The sequence below is a fragment of the Ctenopharyngodon idella genome, chromosome 5, assembly GCF_019924925.1.
Source record: "Ctenopharyngodon idella isolate HZGC_01 chromosome 5, HZGC01, whole genome shotgun sequence".
NCBI classification, from domain to species: Eukaryota; Metazoa; Chordata; class Actinopteri; order Cypriniformes; family Xenocyprididae; genus Ctenopharyngodon; species Ctenopharyngodon idella.
The window spans coordinates 12,159,016-12,178,021 of NC_067224.1; the positions used below are offsets into that span (position 1 = coordinate 12,159,016).

Here is a 19,006-nt window from a genome sequence, read left to right on the forward strand (position 1 = left end):
GTCCAATCTGCCTGCATCCTGCCGCCTCCCCTTCTCTCCAGCCCTTCGCCACATCCTCATCCTCCTCCTAAACCTCCACCATCTATCTGTATGTCTTCATCCTTCCATGGCACGAGGACGCGCCTTGCCAGAGGGGGCGTAATGTCACGGTTTTGTTCAGTTAGTTTCCTTTTCATGGACTTTTAGTTTGATACCTTCAGTCACATGTGTTTCCTTTGTCTAGTTTCCCGCCACAATCAGTCATCATGGACACTCATGTTCCTCACAGCTGTTTGTCATTATTAGTTAATTCGTCTGTGTATTTAGTTCCCTATTTTCTGTTCATTGTTGTCGGGTCTCGTTTGTGTACGGATGTGTGTTACCTTCTATGCCTGTGGATTTATTAAAGTCAGCCTTATCTTCATTCCCTTCGTGTTCGTGTGAGTTCTACCAGCACAGCTGGTACATCATTATAATATTAAAGGTTAAAATTAATTGATTTGTAAGCTACTTGCATATAAATTACACAAAGAAGTTTTTATAATAATGTTATAATAAATTTTTAATGACATAATTATGTTTCTACTCGTTTTTAATATCGGCCTAAACATTTAAATGGTGGCCGTCATAAAACGGTTTTAATACATTCAGTATTGAAGCACGTTAAGTACATGAATATGCAATGGCCTATAGTCACAGTGGATATATATCAAAATGCTCCTCTCTAAGTTCATTTTTGCAGCTGACTAAAAAGTTTTTTGACACTGAACGGCTTTTTTGAGGTAAATGTTATGGTAAATGTGACATTTTTACAAGCTATTTTATTGGCGCTTTTCCGCGGTTTAAACAATCGATTAACGTTACATATGACATGATACAGATTTCAGTAAGTTGTACTGGATCTTTCAACATACCTTCGGTATTCATTCATCCTACATCCATTCATGTTTATTTCGTGTTGTAAAGCGGAAGAGATGATCGGTTCTCTTGCGCTCTGCCTCTGTTTGAACTGAAGCGCTACAGCGATGTGTCAGTCACACTACAGAGCGGCAAAAAAGATCACAATAGCTTGAGAGACGTTTATGCTCTCACTCCAGTCTATGGAAAAGTAGCCCATTTTTGATTTATTGTGCCTGCAAACTCACCCTGACACCCCCCACCCCCGAAAAAAAAAAAAAAAAAATCTCTTCGGATCTACACGATTCACATAAATGACATATTTTGATTCAAAATGGCGAATTTCACCGAAAAGCGACTAATTTGTGGGTATGTAACCAATAGCTGGATGAAACGCTCAAGGCCCATGGCATCGGTATAAGTAGAGAGTTGCAGCCACAGGGCAGGTTCCAGTCCCTGGCAGTGGGAGGGCGGCTTATTCCACTCACTGGCCGCCACTAGGGTTTGGAACTGAAGAGCATAGTCACTTCAGTTGTCGGAGGTGATTAAGTTGCTCTTTCACTACAGTAGAAAAGTTGCTACAATCCTCTGTCATGTTGGAATATGGAATAGGATTGACCATGGGTCTGCCGTAGAATGTTTTCGAAAGAGGTGGAATGGAGGAACTGGCTGCGACTGCTCCAGAGTGTAATGTTGGCATGAGGTATTGACAGAGTCCATCAACCAGCTCCTCAATGGTATTCTGTGCTGGTGTGGGTGTTGTGGTGGAAGATCCTACTAAGTACGTGTTGCTGGTCTGATCTTCTGTCACATAACTAGAAAGCTGAGGATGAACACAATAGCAGGTCTTTTGTAGGTTAACAACAGGTAGGTTTGAGTCAGCATAGTCACTGTGTGTGGTAACACAACGAGATCAGACAAAGATTGGGTGAAAGTGCAGGGTGCAGTCCTGATGATTCAGTAATGAGGTGCAGGTGCAGATGATTATAACTCGGGTGACAAGTATCGTGTATGGGTGGAAGGAGAATGTCATTACATTGAAAATAAATTATAATTTAATATATAATATAATAAATATAATACATACAACATAAATATTATATATAACATTATATAAACAGTAACATATTATATATAACAAATATATAATACATACAACATAAATAATATAGAATACATCTAATATTAACATTTACAATATAGTATAATAATTTATTATATAGTATAACATATTTTTAAAATTACAATATATATAATATAATGTAATAAATATAATATAGTAAATAATATTTTTAAAATTACAGTAAAGAATATGTTAATAGTTATTATAAAATATGATTTTCATTAAAATAATATTGCAAAAAATTGTATATCGTCTGTCCTTTCATTTGAGAGTTGAGGTTATACACTGGTCATACAGACTCCAAACAAAACAGATAAGAACAATAAAGTAGCTAGTATCCTGATACCTCATTAGAACTGTGCAGGAGATGGGGGTTGTACGTGTTTGTATGTGTGTGACAATCAATACTCATAGCGTTGTACTGATAATGCCTCTTTTAATAAGACTTAAACCTATGCAAATGGGAGCAGAACTAAATGAATGTTTTCTCAACCTTCACACATGTAGTGAGGGTCTTGCAGTTGCTCTCTTCATTAATCATTACATTAACACAATCCTCCTAGCTGCTAACAGCCAACACTGTGATTTGACTGAGGTCAATACATTATTATTAACATTCATTTGCAGGAAATAGGTGGTGGAGGGAGGCTATGAGTGATTGGGGGGGGATTTATACAAGCTTTGAGGAAGGACATGATGGAGCAGTGTGTGTGTGTTTGTGTGTGATCGCAGGTGACAATACTTTCCATCTTAGCGCGTTAGTGGGTAATTAGTTGCTTTCTCGCTCTCACAGCTGATGTCTCTTATGACATAGTGGACCAGTAGCCCTCCTTGACCTTTTCCTCAGCCCATATTAAGTTCAATTTGGAGCATGTGTTCTTGAGCTAACCTTTTCCCGGGTCTGCAATATGAGAAGAGGCCTGTGGCCATTGCTGTTCCCATCAACGCAATCTCCTACACTCTTCTTTGCACTGGACAATATGAAATAGATAAACAAGATGGTTGTTTAGTGCCCAATGAATGAGAAAATGCATGCTCTTAGATGGTAGGAACCAAAAATAAAGAATAATTAATATATATTTGTCTTAAAAATAATGCCCATTTTTGTAGGCCTGTCGATTTAATGCACATGCCCCACCCTACACCTAAGTAGGTCATCTGACATTTCATACAGTTGACTGGTGACGAACATGATGCAGGGTAACAACTCACTGTGTGATGTAGCCTATAGAATGCAGTTATATGCTGTTAAATTCAAGATATTGGGGCAAAAATGGCCCTGTATGAGTTTTTGTCTCATATTTATATCATATGCAATATCACACGAATAATGAGCGCAATATCACACAAGTGCTTTTTTTTTTTCCGAATAGCACAAGTGCAAATGTGATACTGACAGTTCAATAAATAAGAAGTTAATATTGTGTTATATTTTAGACACAATATTTTCTGTTTTTGTCAACAAAAATATTAACTATAAAGTCCTAGCAGCAGTGTTCCGTTTCTGAATGAATTTGCGTTTTGAACGAATCGGGTGAGAGAACTGAGCTGCGTTGTTAAATGGGACAGACTAGCCTATGAACAATGTTGCCGGGGCTGCAGTTTTCCCGCACAATCGGGCTATTTTGAAAATGCCGTCGTGGGAACAATTACAGAGGGTTGCGTTTTTTGGGCTACTTTATAATGTACTGCGGCTGCCAAATGTATATCTGTAGACAAAGAAAAATTAAAATACGTGCTTTTACTAATGTGTGTTGATCCTTGGAATGAACACCTGGCAACCTAAAGACAGCTGAAAATGCGAGTGAAGGTGAGAGGGTATGAGGGGCACATTTGATGTCACTTCACAACCACTTTTTTTATGGCCAGAAGTATTGGCAGTGACATACATTTTGTGTTTCGCAAAGTTTGCTGCTGCAGTTGCTGTGGTGTTGTTTCACATTGCTTCTAGATAATTGCTTCACTGTTTTTTTTGTTTTTGCCGCAAATGTACAGCAAACATCATTTCATTAATCATATCATCAGCACATGGGAAAGTGTGAATGAGTACTAGTCAGTGAAATCACTCTATCATTCTGATTGGATTATAAGAGCAGATGAATTGCTATAAAATGAGGGAAGAAGTGCTTCCAATTATTGTGTTCTTCTGTTAGCAATGGTAACTCCAACAAAAGATGTGCAGCTATCATCTCTTTGCATCAAAATGGCCTCATGTGTCAAGTCAAGTCACCTTTATTTATATAGCGCTTTTTACAATGTAGATTGTGTCAAAGCAGCTTTACATTGATAACTGGTACATTATTTGGCTGCACAGCAGCTCTTAAAAGAATAGTGTCAATGCAGGCAGATCAAAGCACCGTTGAATATCAAATGTCAAGTCAAATGTCAAGTGTCCCCAACTAAGCAAGCCAAAGGTGACAGCGGCAAGGAACCCAAACTCCATCAGGTGACATCAGGTGCAAGGAAACTTCTGCAAAGAATATTGCTCCTGAAAGAACCATTTACCGGATCATCAAGAACCACAAGGAGAAAGATTCAACTGCAGTGAAGAAGGCTTCAGGACATCCCAGAGTGTCCAGAAAGCATCAGGACTATCTCCTACTGAGGAGTCAGTTACTGATGAAGCGCCCATCCAACTGTTTGGGACATCTGGAAAATTGATTGTCCGGAAAAAAAAGTGGAACGCTACCATGAGTCCTGTGTCATGCCAAAAGTGAAGCATCCTGAGAACATCCATGTGTGGGGTCTGTCACAATTCTGCCCAAAAACACTGCCATGAACAAAGAATGGTATCAAAATGTTCTGCAAGAGCAACTTCTCCCAATGATCCAGGAGCAATTTTAGTGAAGATCTGTGCATTTTCCAGCAAGATGGAGCATGGGGCACAATGTTACAAGGCAAGAATGAATATGAAGTGGCTCGGAAATCATTACACTGAAATTTTGGATCCGTCCCCGGGTCCTAATCCCATAGAGAACCTGTGGTCAATCTTTAAAAGGCAAGTATAATAATTGGCCATGGCTGTATAATAATTAATTTAAATACAATATAAATATATAATATATAATACATAATCAATAATAATAGAAATGTCATGATGATATCATCACAATGTAAAATATCTTAATGGTTCCAAAAACAGAATAAATTTAAATATCTTTTGGGACCATTAAGATTTGTTTTACATTTTATATAATACAAAATTAATATGTTTATTCAGTAATGATGCGATCAAAAGTTATAATATTACGAAGGCGTTCTTTTGAACATTCTATTCTTCAAATCAGCACATTAAAATGATTTCGGAAGGATCAACATTAGGGGTGTGAATCTTTGGGTAGACAGCGAATCGATTCGATTCACGATTCATGGGTGTTCGATTTGATTCAAGAACGATTTTTGCTAATTCAGAACGATTCGATTCGAGGCGATTCACATTAAAATTCGATGCGATTCGATTCATTCGATTCGATTCTCCATTTTAATATGCAATCAGTGGGTTATTGAAATGCTTCTCCCAATGTGTCTTAGTGAGGGTGCAAATTACACAGCGGCCTTCATGAGGTCAGAGAGTAGGGGCAAAAAACAAAACAAAACAAAACAAAAAACGTTTTGTCCATTATTAATGTTAGTTCATGTTAGTTCTTAATGATGCTACATAACTTTATTTTAATAGCCTATAAAAACTGGCATTTGTGGAAATTTACATAAGCCAAAATTTTAAAAGGCTTTAAAAGTGTTGTTAGGCCTAGTTCATGTTAACTATAGTGTAGGATAGTGTTAATGGCTACACAACCTAAAATTAAAAGTGTTCCAGGTACATTTTACATACTACTGTAATGCTTACATGGAGAGACTACCTTAGAATATCATGCACTTTCCCAACTAATCCTAAACTAACTTTTCTTCACGGAATAGTAAGAAAAGCCCTTTTTGTCCTCTTTATACGGAACATTTCCCTTATGATGATTCTGAAAGAAAACGCGCTGGTTGTTTACTGTTTCTATTGTAACGAACGCAACTTTAATGCGCATCTGACTGATAGATAGTGTTGTTAAAGTTGTAGTTACTTCAGCAGTTTCCTTCGTGCATTCAGTTTAACAACATTAAGTTAAATTTCATTTATCATTCATTGGAACTGTGCGTATGCATTTAGACACTTACATTATGTGTTTGGTCTGTCCGTGCAATAAATGCACGCCCTTGAATAAGCGGGGTTTTAACGTTACTTCCAACTGCTCAGGTAATGTCAATGGTATGACCCATTTCCATAAAACTTGAGTATTTTATCTTATAGAAAATAATGGTGACGTTTCCACACAATAAAAGCGTTTTATTGCAACAGTAGTGATCACGCAATGCCCTTGCAGCTTTATCAATGGCTTGATTAACGCTAACATGCTTACCTTCCATATTAGCCTCAGCGGGTAAACAAAGCGATGGAAGGGGTACTCATGCTTTCTTACTTCCTACCGCTTTCATCATCTTTTGCTTAATACTAGAAAACAGAGACCTGTTCACTTAGTATTGATGTTTTAAGCATCAGAACCTGGCTGACTGCTATCAGGTGACCTGCACTGGCTGGTAAATAACATAAGCAAAGACAAAATAGTATGTGCAGAAGATAAAAATAGCTTTGTTAAAGATGGAGAAACTATAATTGAAACATAGAGAAACTATAATTGAAACTTTTGTATAGAAATTCTGCAAGCCCTCCGGCCTTAAGCGCACAGCAGTCTGCAGGCTAAAATAATCAGTGCTGTTGGCAGAATGCAATAAGCTAATAGTTGTGGATATCAGCATTGGGGAAAAATAAAAGTATTTGGCTGTTATAAGATTGTTTGTGCTGCGTTATAACTGCGTTAATCTTCCTCTCATACATGACAATGGTGGAGTTCAGTACAACAGGAAAAAGCAACAAATTCCCAATGCTAGGTTTCTTTTCATTTATTTTGAACAGACAGTAGTGCAAATTACAGTTTGTTCCAACATTTAGTCCCCCCTGAGGTAGTTGGTACAGTACAGCCTCCTTTAGTGTATTAAGCACTAAGCAGTGAACAGAATGTAGTCTTGCATAGTTCTTTTTTTTTTTTTTTTGTAGGGCTGATAAAAAACAAAATGTATTTGGTCACAATCAGCTACAAAACTAAAAAGCATCTCTTGTGTTACTACTCATGTTACTGTAATTAAATTTGGGGGGGGGGGGTGTACTTGTACTTTTAGGAGTATATTTTTAAGTCTGTAATTTTACTTGTACTTAAGTACAAATTAAGCTAAGTAATGTACTTCGCTACTTGTAAAATCACAAATTATGGACAAAATGGACAAAACGACTGGATGGACAAAAACTTTACGGAATTATACAGTATATGGCAGTTTTTCCTTGCAGTATCGAAAATGGTACTGAATATCAATATTTTTTAAGGTATCGTATCAAAGTTAGAAATTCCAGTATTGTGACTACACTAATTCATATATTCATCAATAAGGTAAAAAAGTGTTTTGTTGAAAGTAGCTATTTTCTACGTGGATCTCTGATTTGATTCAGTAGCTACTGATAATTAATTGAATATCACCAGCTAAAAATAGTACTCTGAGTAGTTTTTGAGAAGAGTACTTTGTACTTTTACTTCAGTACTTTTAGGGTGTACTCACACTAGGCGCTCCGAACCGCGCCCGAGCGCGTTTGACCCTCAAAGCCCAGTTCGTTTGACAAGTGTGATCGCTCTGTTCCGTGCCCGGGTGCGGTTCGTTTAGCCGGCCCTGGCCTGCTTGGTAGAGGTGGGCCAGAGCGCGGTTCGCATGCAGTGTGAGCGCTAACCGAGCCAAAGCACAGAACAGTTACTACTTTTGTGCACTACTGTCATCATGACGGCAAACATCTTTATTACTACTTTGATAGTACACTTATCAATTCATGTAACTAATTAGAGTGTATTTGGGTTTATAACGGATCTGATTCTCACCTTATTGATGAACATTAATTGTAGTTAGCGAGTAAAGCTGCAAATTCCTCCATTAACGTTAGCTGCCTTCGTAATAATCCTCTGATACGTGCTATTGAAAATCGCTGCGTGGCATAAATTATAAATAGCCTGTATATTAGGCAGTATCTTAGCGAAAGTGCATTTCTTCCTGTTTTCTTCCATTCAAAAAGTTGCATCGTATATGACGTAAGTGTGCTTTGGCCTGGAACGTTAAGTGCATGTGTGAGTGCAGGCCGGCGGGGGAGGGGGGACAATCGCGCTCCGGCTTGGTTCAAGGCAACCGTGCCTAGTGTGAGTACACCCTTAATTGTAATTGAGTATTATTTCAGCAATGTAAAAGTACTCGTACTTAACACTCAAAGGTCGGAAACGACTGGATTTTTTTCACATAGCAGCAAAATCAACTTAAAATACTCTGTCATTTTTTGTCATACAGACAAAAGTAATACATCAATTGAAACTACAGAATGTCTTCTTTTATTTGTGTACACTCACAGTAAAAACAAAATGTTGTACTTTTTGCAAAATAAAGAAAACTAACATGATCGCGAGCTGCAGTCATCTCTCTGAATGAAGTCCATTCTGATAGTCCTCAGAAAATGAAATGTAATTTAGTGAATACTAATCACAAACATGAGACATGATATGTCTAAAGAAACGTTGAAATGTCAGGTTTTAAATCATGTAAGTCTAATCGAAAACAAATATTCTCTGTTTATATAATCTGTTTGAAAAGAGAGAGTTTTCAGTTGTTCGCAAGTCAGCTCATTATCCGCTAATGCAGCCATGCCCACAGAGCGCGCGCTCTATTCAAACACAAATTCTGAGGCGATACATGCAACAGAAAGTGAACGCCCGCATCAGCTCGGAAAAACGCATCAAGCTTAGTCAGATTCATGTACATCGTTTTGAGACGCAGTGAGGAATAATTCTGAAAGTATTTGCCTCAGAGGAAGAGCATGAGACTTCTTTCAAAAACATTATAAATAGTAATGTGTCCAATCTTTTGACCAGTACTGTAATATAGGCCTATGCAAAATTTTCTTCACATGATGTGCAATAATACGTGAATGCATGAGATCACAAAAATCATGTTTTCTGTTAAGAGTGGACATTATATTAATGTTAATATAATAGCTGATATGATCCTGTTATCAGCATGTTCACAGAGGGTTTTTTCTTTTATCTCACAGATTTGAGAATTATAGTGACCAGATATTGGCACACATTGGACTGCATGCATATGATACTGAGATCACTGACTGGATACAGGAAAGTGTTTTTTTTTCCCTTTCTTTTTTTTCTCCAGTGAAGAAACACCAAATGCCAGGTAAGTGATGTTCACATATATCTTTGAACAGGATTTATTTCCAGGTATAACTGTGTACTCAAAATGTGTCTTTGACTCTCATTCATATAGTTAACTATATTTTAAATAAACAAACAAAAAAATTCTATATTTCTTTTGTCATTGCATTCTTTTTTAGTTCACCCAGTCACATTCCTGACTGAATGGCTCATTATGCGGCTCATTAGGGGCAGGGTCTTAATCTCCTCAGGTGTGAATCATAACATTATTCATGAAGAGTCACGCCTCTTTGCATATAACCTGTCTAAACAAAAAGTGTCTTAGAAATTTAAAATCAATACATTGTTTTATGCGTCCGAGTAGGCAGAATGATTTTTACATCATTGTGAAGCAAAAACTCTAGGCTAAAATATACAGTTCCCAAAAGTCTTGTGAAAAAAAATGTTTAGTATGTGTTTTGAGGCCTTATTTCAATGACTTTTTTCATATACGTAATTCTCTCAAAAATAAAAACATGTACATACGCTCACATATTATTGTAGCCTAGTTTCTGCTGAATACAGTGTAATGAGACTTTTGTCATAAATATGTTTATAAGCAACTGAAAAAAGCACAAATGTCAGGGCATGTCAAAACTACTCCAGACCCCAAATCAGTCTCAGACCCCAGAGGGTTAAGTACAAATTTTCAGTACTCTTTCCACCACTGTGAAAGACTAATCTCATACTACCCTGCTGAAAAATCCAGAATCTCTGGTCACCAGCATTAGGTATGTTTTGCAAGCTCGGTTTATTCAGGGATTTTTTTTTAGAAAAATATTTAAATTAAAAAAACAAAGAGAGGCTTAAAATAATCTTTGTGAAAATACTGACACCACAAGATGCCCTCTACTGATAGACGATTTATATAATAACATTCCCATTTGTGAGGACAATTTGTGAACCAACATTTCCAATGGAGTGTTCCCACAATGTTTGTTGTAATTATTCTTGGCAGAATAATTTAACCAGACTTACTGGTTGCACGAAGGAGGTACTTCTGGGGATTTCACAATTAGAAGACCCACAAAACTGTTTACTCTTTTAAAAATTAGTTGATAAATATACTTGGTTCTTTAACTTTATAATAGCTTTATAACTTCTTTTTTATTATATTTTTGTTAGGATATTACAATGTTTATATACACTACCATTAATGTTTTTGTAAGAAGTCTGTTTTGCTCACCAAAGCTGTAATTGTTTGATCAAAAATACAGTAAAAACAGTAATATTGTGAATTTGTTTTTTACAATTTGAAATATATATTTTCTATTTTAATGTATTTTAAAAATCCAATTTAAAGGTGAATTTTTAGCAGCCATTACTCTGGTCTTCAAGGTCACATGATCCTTCTGAAATCATTCTAATATGCTGATTTGGTGCTCATGAAACATTTCTCATTGTTATCAATGTTGCAAACTTTTTTTTGGAAACCATGATACATTTTTGTCAGGATTTGATGAACAGAACAGAGTTTATTTGGAATAGATTTTTTTTTTTTTAACGTAAAAGGCTATCACTTTTGATCAATTTAATGATGAATTAATTTCCTTGCTGAATAAAAGTATAAATTTTCTTTAAAAAATAATAATAACAAGTACATACTGATAACAATTTTAAATACATACTGTATATAGGTTGCAATATAAAGTATATAAAAAATATGGTGACATAAACTTGGCACAAATGGCAGAAAGAACCATTTGACTCTATACTCCTGAAATTTAAACTTCAAGAAAAATCATTTAAAGTGCATGAAACGGTCCTGTTTTATCACTGGCCATTCACACCTCAGATCTGAAAAAGAGTCAAGACATGTGCATGTAAAGCTGTGGAAAAGTGGGAGTGTAGTGGGTGAGAAGAGAAAAGACAACAACCAATAAATCAGACCTACAACACATCATACAGACAAATGAATATAAAATATGAGTCAAGAAAAACAAACAAACAAACAACAGAGCTGAGGGCACCTTGATGTATTTTTAAATATATAACCCTAAACAAAGCTCACCGGTAGAATAAGCACAACACCCAAACCGGACACCTAATATGCCATAGAGATAGCACCTGTCACCCAATAAGACCTCATCCTCAGCAGTCTGGTCCTGGGCAAATCATGAGCCAATGCGTCCACTCCCAGAGGCAATGGAGGAGATAGAGAGAACCAGAGAAGACAATGGCTACATTTACATGCACCCAAATAATCCATATTGACGGCTCAATCGGATTGAAAAACGTTCATGTAAACACCTTAATTGATCCGATTGAGCTCGATCCGAATAAAATTTTGATCGGATTGGAAGGGGTGGTTTATTCCTTTTCTAATCCGATCCAACAGCAAAAAATGACAATGTGAACACTTGAATCCGACTACTTTCTCAATTGTATTCAGAAGTCTTTGGGGCACATGTGCAGTGCAATGTTGACACGCATTACGCAGTGCGCAAGTTCATGTCCATGTCTTTAGTTGTAAAGATTTAAGGGCCATTCACATATCGTGTCTAAAAACGTGTGGAAAGCGCGTTTTTAGACACGCTTTCTCCTCCTTTCTACAAGAGCTTGCACTCCCATGGCATCTGTCATTGCTATGCAACCATGAACTGCGCTCTCTACGATGACGAGGAAATATCAGCAAAGAATTATTTGATTTCTAGCCCTTGCATTAGCTTTACTACTAGATATATTTATGGAGATGAGAAATAAAAACCCACCCTGTACAGCTATGACCAGCTGTTCGTCTGAGCTTTCGGTGTTGTTACGGAAAGGCCGAAGCTGATCAGTTGGTTCTTGTCACATGACCTGTGGTGCGTATGTGGCATTCTAAAAAGTTTAGATGTTCGATGCGTTCCAAATGGGATATATCGCCCTTCGGAGTGAAAACAATCATGGCCGCCATATTGAAGGGTCGTTCCAAACCGAAGTGCTCAAAACTGGCCACTCCAAAGGGCCCTTCGGGATGAAGGTTTTTGAAGGGTACAACTGATGGACACTCCAGGCCCCCATGATCCTTTGCACAGGGAAGTTGTTGGACGTCACAGAATAGGTACAGGAGGCTCGAAGTTCGATTTTACCTATAAATGTATGTATAGTATTTTTCTATACTACTGTAATATTTATACGAGTTAGATTTGGTACATTATTATGGTCAAAATGACGTTGTACTTGAACAAAAATACTTTACAGCTACCTTTATCAGTCCATTCAAATGTTTCAAATACATAGACACATATACACTGGCAGTAGCTTATAATGTTACTACAGTAAAATAATGCGTATTAATACAAAGAGTACACCAGGGGGAAAAAGACGGAGACATCTCCTTGATTGTCTTGTTAAGATGACGCAGAAGTGCGTTTCAAAAAAAAAAAAAAAAAAAAAAAAAAAAAATTTTTTTACCCCTACACCCTTCATCCCTTCGAAGCTCTCACTCCGGAGGGTAAACCCTTTGAAGGGATTAGGGATTAGGGCATAGGGATGAGCCCTTCCGAATGGAACGCAGGGGTTTTCATCTCGCCGCGGAAAAAGCGCGCCGCACCACATGCCCGTTGCGACCGCACCGCTCCTATTATGAGCGTGCTTGTGCGCGCCTACATTTGAAATAACGAATTTTCGTGTGTAAAAGATGCGATATGTGAAGGGCCCCTTATGAACGGCACTAATGATGTTCGAATTTGCCAGTCGGAGATCACTAAAATTAACATTAAAGAGGTGTGTGAACTCGCAAGTACAATGTCAGAAACAGTAATTTGCTCTGGTCCCCTTCCTGTTCGTCGGAGTGATGAGATAGTTAGCAGATTATCATCACTCAATGGCTGGCTGTCTAAGTGGTGTCCGCAGAATAATATAGGTTTCAGAGACAATTGGAAAAGTTTTTGGGGCAGACCTGACCTTTTGAAAAGAGATGGTATTCATCCCTCCTGGGATGGTGCTGCTCTTCTCTCTAGTAATATGGCACATAGTCTTAGAGCTGAAACATGACAAACTGGGGCCCAGGTCAGGAAGCAGACAGACCGGCTAAACTGACCGTCTGCTAGCTGTCTCACGTCACAGTAGTCAAATAAATCCCAACACATAGAAACTCTTTCACCTAGATATTATGACATAGAGACTGTGTCTGTACCCCGAATTAGTAAATACAAAAAACTTCCAAACCCATTTAAGGGTAAAAATTTTATTGATGCTCAACAAATAAAAATATAATACTGATAAACAAATGATAAAGCTTGGGTTGATGAATATTAGATCCCTTTCTTCAAAAGCACTTATTGTAAATGATATTATCACAGACAATAATCTAGATGTGCTGTGTTTGACAGAAACCTGGTTAAAACCAGATGATTACATTACTTTAAATGAGTCTAGCCCTCAACACAATCCTTGTCAGAAAGGCAAAGGGGGAGGTGTTGCTGTAATTTATAGTAATATTTACAGTATTACTCAAAAGTCTTTCAAATATAATTCCTTCAAAGTGATGGTGCTTTATGTAACGTTATGTAAGTTGACATTTGTGCTGGCTACTGTATATAGGCCACCAGGACACCATACAGACTTTATCAAAGAATTTGCTGATTTTCTATCGGAGTTAGTACTAGCTGCGGATAAAGTCCTTGTTGTTGGTGATTTTAATATCCATGTAGATAATGAAAAAGACGCATTGGGATTGGCATTTACAGACATTCTAAACTCTATTGGAGTTAGACAACACGTGTCAGGACCCACTTATTGACGTAATCATACTTTAGATCTAATATTGTCACATGGAATGCCGTTGAAATTCTGCAGCAGAGTGACGACATCTCAGATCATTATCTAGTCTCGTGTATACTACATTTAGTCAAGGCTGCTAAACTGCCTCCCTGCCACAAATATGGTAGAACCATCACTTCTACCACTAAAGATTGCTTTATAAATAATCTTCCTGATCAGTTTCATCGCCTTAGCATACCAGACAGCTTAGAAGACCTCGATGTTGCAACAGAAACTATTGACTCTGTCTTTTCCAGCACATTAGACTCAGTTGCTCCTTTGCGCTTAAAAAAGATTAAGGAAATTAGTCCAACGCCGTGATACAACGAGCACACTCAGGCCCTTAAGAGAGCAGCCAGAAAAATGGAGCGCAGCTGGAAGAAAACAAAACTAGAAGTTTTTCGCATTTCGTGGAAAGAGAGAATGATTGAATACAGAAAGGCCTTAAAAACTGCTAGATCTGCTTATTTTTCAAATCTTTTAGAAGAAAATAAACACAACCCTAGGTATTTATTTGATACAGTGGCTAAATTAACAAGAAATAAAGCTTCAACTTCTGATGTTTCCAAACAGCACAGCAGTAATGACTTTAGGAACTTTTTTACTTTCAAGATTGACAATATTATAGAGAAAATTATAACCATGCAACTGTCTACTACAGTATCACGTCAGACAGTGCATTGTAGTGTCCCTGAGGAAAAATTCAATTCATTCGCTGCTTTAGGAGAGGAAGAATTGTCTAAACTTGTTAAATCATCAAAATCAACAACAGGTATGTTAGACCCTATACCGACTAAGCTATTGAAAGAGATGCTTCCAGAGATCATAGATCCTCTTCTAATATCGTTAATTCATCTTTATCACTAGGATACGTACCAAAAACTTTTAAGCAGGCTATTATTAAACCTCTTATTAAAAAACCACAACTTGATCCTAGAGAATTAGTCAATTACAGGCCGATCTCAAATCTTCCTTTTATGTCAAAAATACTCGAAAAGGCAGTATCATCACAACTATGTTCCTTTTTAGAAAGAAATGGCATCTGTGAGGATTTCCAGTCAGGATTTAGACTGTACCATAGTACTGAGACTGCTCTCATTAGAGTTGATGATGATTTGCTCTTATCATCAGATCGTGGTTGTATCTCTCTATTAGTGTTACTGGATCTTAGTGCTGCATTTGACACTATCGATCACAACATTCTTTTAAATAGACTCGAAAATTATTTTGGCATTAGTGGAATTGCATTGTCATGGTTCAAATCATACTTATCTGACCGTTATCAGTTTGTAGTAGTAAACGAAGAGATGTCATATCGATCACAAGTTCAATATGGAGTACCGTAAGGCTCAGTACTAGGACCGTTGCTTTTCACTCTGTACATGCTACCCTTGGGAGATATCATTAGGAAGCATGGCATTAGTTTTCACTGTTACGCTGATGATACTCAGCTCTATATTTCTTCGCGCCCTGACGAAACTTACCAATTCACAAAATTAAAGGAATGTATAGCTGATATAAAAAATTGGATGACCAGTAATTTCCTACTACTACATTCAGAAAAAACAGAGATTCTAATTTTTGGACCAAAAACTTCTTCACGTAATAACCTAGAATACTGTCTAACGCTTGAAGGCTGCTGTTAAGTCTTCGTCGTCAGTTAGGAACCTGGGTGTGCTCTTTGATACCAATCTTTCATTTGAAAGCCATGTTTCTAGCATCTGTAAAACCGCATTCTTCCATCTTAAAAATATATCTAAACTACGACATATGCTCTCAATGACAAATGCAGAACAGTTAGTTCATGCGTTCATGACCTCAAGGCTAGATTACTGTAACGCTCTCCTGGGTGGTTGCCCTGCTCGCTTGATAAATAAACTACAGCTCGTACAAAATGCAGCAGCTAAAGTTCTTACTAGAACTAGGAAGTATGACCATATTAGCCCAGTTCTGTCAACACTGCATTGGCTTCCTGTTAAACATCGTATAGATTTTAAAATCTTGCTAATTACTTACAAAGCACTAAATGGTTTAGCTCCCCAGTACCTGAGAGAGCTCTTAATGCATTATAGTCCTTCACATCTATTGCGATCTCAGAATTCAGGCCAATTGATAATACCTAGAACATCAAAATCAACCGCAGGCGGTAGATCCTTCTCCTATTTGGCACCTAAACTCTGGAACAATCTTCCTAGATTTGTTCGGGAAGCAGACACACTCTGTCAGTTTAAATCTAGACTAAAAACACATCTCTTTTAACCTGGCATACACATAACACATTATCAATTTATGTTTTCAAATTAGGCTGCATAAATTAGGTCAGCCGGAACCAGGAACACTTCCTGTAACACCAGATGTACTTGTTACATCCGAAGAAGAATGGCATCTACGCTAATATTAGTCTCTCTGTTTATCCCGAGGTTTACCATAGTCAGCAGGATCCGGGCCAGATCCAGGTGAGATCGAGGACCTGTGCCTTGACACGACCACAACGCAGCCCTGAAGTGTCAGCAGAGATTGAGTCAACTAGATCATCCACTGTGAAGGCCTCATCGACATGACAGCCAGTGGCACAGTTCCTCAACAAACCGTCCATACCGGCGTGATGAATACGATCCTCAACTGGATGGAACTGGAATAAATACTTTTGACTGTTGCGATCCCATCAGACTTATGATAGATGCCTGAATCATACTAAAGCACTGTTCGCTGTTGGCCAGAGGAGAACTGCCCCCCCCCGACTGAGCCTGGTTTCTCCCAAGGTATTTTTTAAGGTATTTTCAAGGTATTTTAACACCTGTTTGCCACCTGATGTCACCTGTTGGAGTTTGGGTTCCTTGCTGCTGTCAACTTTGGCTTGCTTAGGGACACTTGACATTTGATATTCAAAAATGTTTTGATCTGCCTGCATTGACACCCTTGTATGCAAACTGAACTGAGTTGGATGATGACATCACTGTTTACTCCAGTGCTGATATAGATAAATTAACTAAATTAATAACTATTGATTCTTACAATGGAATGAAACAATACTGAATTTACTTAAGATGGATAATGACAGCATTTTCTTTAAGAGCTGCTGTGCAGCCAAAATTATATACCAGTTATCACTGTAAAGCTGCTTTGACACAATCTGCACTGTTAAAAGCGCTATATAAATAAAGGTGACTTGACTTTCAGACATAATTTAATTGTATTAGGTTTTGCATTTGGGTAGCCTATATTTAGACATTATTAGAGACTACTTTTTGTTGAGATTGTTTTTGTTTTTTGTTGATTTGTCAACTCCCTCGAGTCGGAGGTATCGCCGGCGATACCACCTCGGTTTTTTTCTTACCAATGTGAAAGAGACTCAAAATACTCTGTCAATGTTGCACATACAATTAAGAGTTATACACCATTTTAATCTGTGGAATATCTTCTTTTATTTGTGTACACTCAGATTAAAAACAAAATGTTGTGCTTTTTTGTAAATCTGTCATCTCCCTCTGAATGAAGTCCAATCTGATCGTTCTCAGAAAATGAACTGTAACTTAGTGAATACTAATCACAAAAAAATGAGACTTATGTCTAAAGAAACGTTGAAATGTCAGGTTTTAAATTGTGTAAGTCCAATCGAAAACAAAAATTCTCTGTTTATGTAATCTGTATGAAAAGAGAGCCATGTCAGATGCCCGTGATTCAGCTCATTATCCGCTAATGCGGCCATGCCCACGGAGCGATCGCTATTCAGACGCAAATTCCGAGGCAATACATGTATACATCGTCTCAATCGTGTATTTATTGTCTTGAAAAGTGTTTATCTGTATGTTATAGGCATGATTAGCGATCTCTGGAAACCTCTGTTAGTTCCTGGAAAGTCACATGGTATGCCTGTTCTTCTTTAGAGTCATTTGTGGACTAAAGGTGTACAGAGCGCCCTCCGGCTGCAAGTATGAATTGAAAACACAGTATCCAGTGTTCATAGTGATGACAATAAATATTGAATAAATATTACTCCTCTGTATAGAAAATTGACAAACATGAGAATCCATCAATATTTCTCCAAATGTGCATGCTTTTAAGCTAAAAGGCTATATGAAATGCCATAGAGGTAACATGAATGTTCAGACGCTTTGCATCACAGAAATACATTTTATTTTAAAGTATATAATAGAAAACCAATATTTTAAATTGTAGTAATATTTCACAGTATTGCTGTTTTTTCTGTATGTTTGATATACACCATGATGAGCTTGAGACATGTTCACAGAGGGTTTTTTCACATATCCTAGCTGACTGAAAGAGCTCATTGTTATGCAGATCATTAGAGGTCATTATGCGAATCCTTTGTCTTCTCAGGTGTGAATCACAGCATTATTCATGATGATTCACGCCTCCACGCATACTGTGTTTCTTCACAAAAAGTGTCTTACAAAATTTAAATATCTATATTGTTTTATATGAACGAGTAGGCAGGATAATTTTTTACATAATTTTGAAGCAAAAACTCTAGTCTACAACCTCCAATACCCAGAAGTCTTGTGAACACAGATTTAATATATTTTTTTGGTCTTATTTCAGTGACTTAAGTTTTTTGTTTTTTCAATAACCACACATAAACGTTATTCCTTCAAAAAAACAGTCCTTCATACAGTACATGTTCCTCACATATTATGGTAGCCTAGTTTGTGCTGAATACAGTGTAATGACACTTTTGTCATTAATATGTTTATGAACAACTGAAAAAAGCACAAATGTCAGGGCATGTCAAAACTTCTCCAGGGCCCAAAAATCCTCAGACCCCAGAGGGTTAAGTTAATTTGAAGTGTCAATTTTTGCATTATTATTACAGTCAAATCTGGACACAGTGAAAACATTTGTTACTCATACTAGCTAATAGCTTGATCAGTCACAAAAAAGTAATCAGAATATTGACAGTACGAGA

General features: G+C 37.2%; 2 protein-coding genes across 8 annotated transcripts in view; one reads left to right on the forward strand and one right to left on the reverse strand.

Moving 5' to 3' along the window:
- zswim7 (zinc finger, SWIM-type containing 7) overlaps nucleotides 1-19,006 on the forward strand; it is a 182,240-nt gene that overhangs the window by 138,684 nt on the left and 24,550 nt on the right. The window contains exon 6 of one of the 2 annotated variants that reach the window (XM_051893845.1): nucleotides 9,180-12,731. The exons of the other annotated variant lie outside the window; for it this stretch is intronic. Coding sequence (XP_051749805.1) covers nucleotides 9,180-9,185 — 6 coding nt within the window. The 3' untranslated portion in view covers nucleotides 9,186-12,731. Of the gene's footprint in view, nucleotides 1-9,179; nucleotides 12,732-19,006 lie in introns of those variants that run through there. 2 annotated transcript variants of the gene reach the window in all.
- The window catches only part of specc1 (sperm antigen with calponin homology and coiled-coil domains 1), a 224,598-nt gene that overhangs the window by 56,788 nt on the left and 148,804 nt on the right, over nucleotides 1-19,006 (reverse strand). The gene's annotated exons all lie outside the window — the stretch shown is intronic.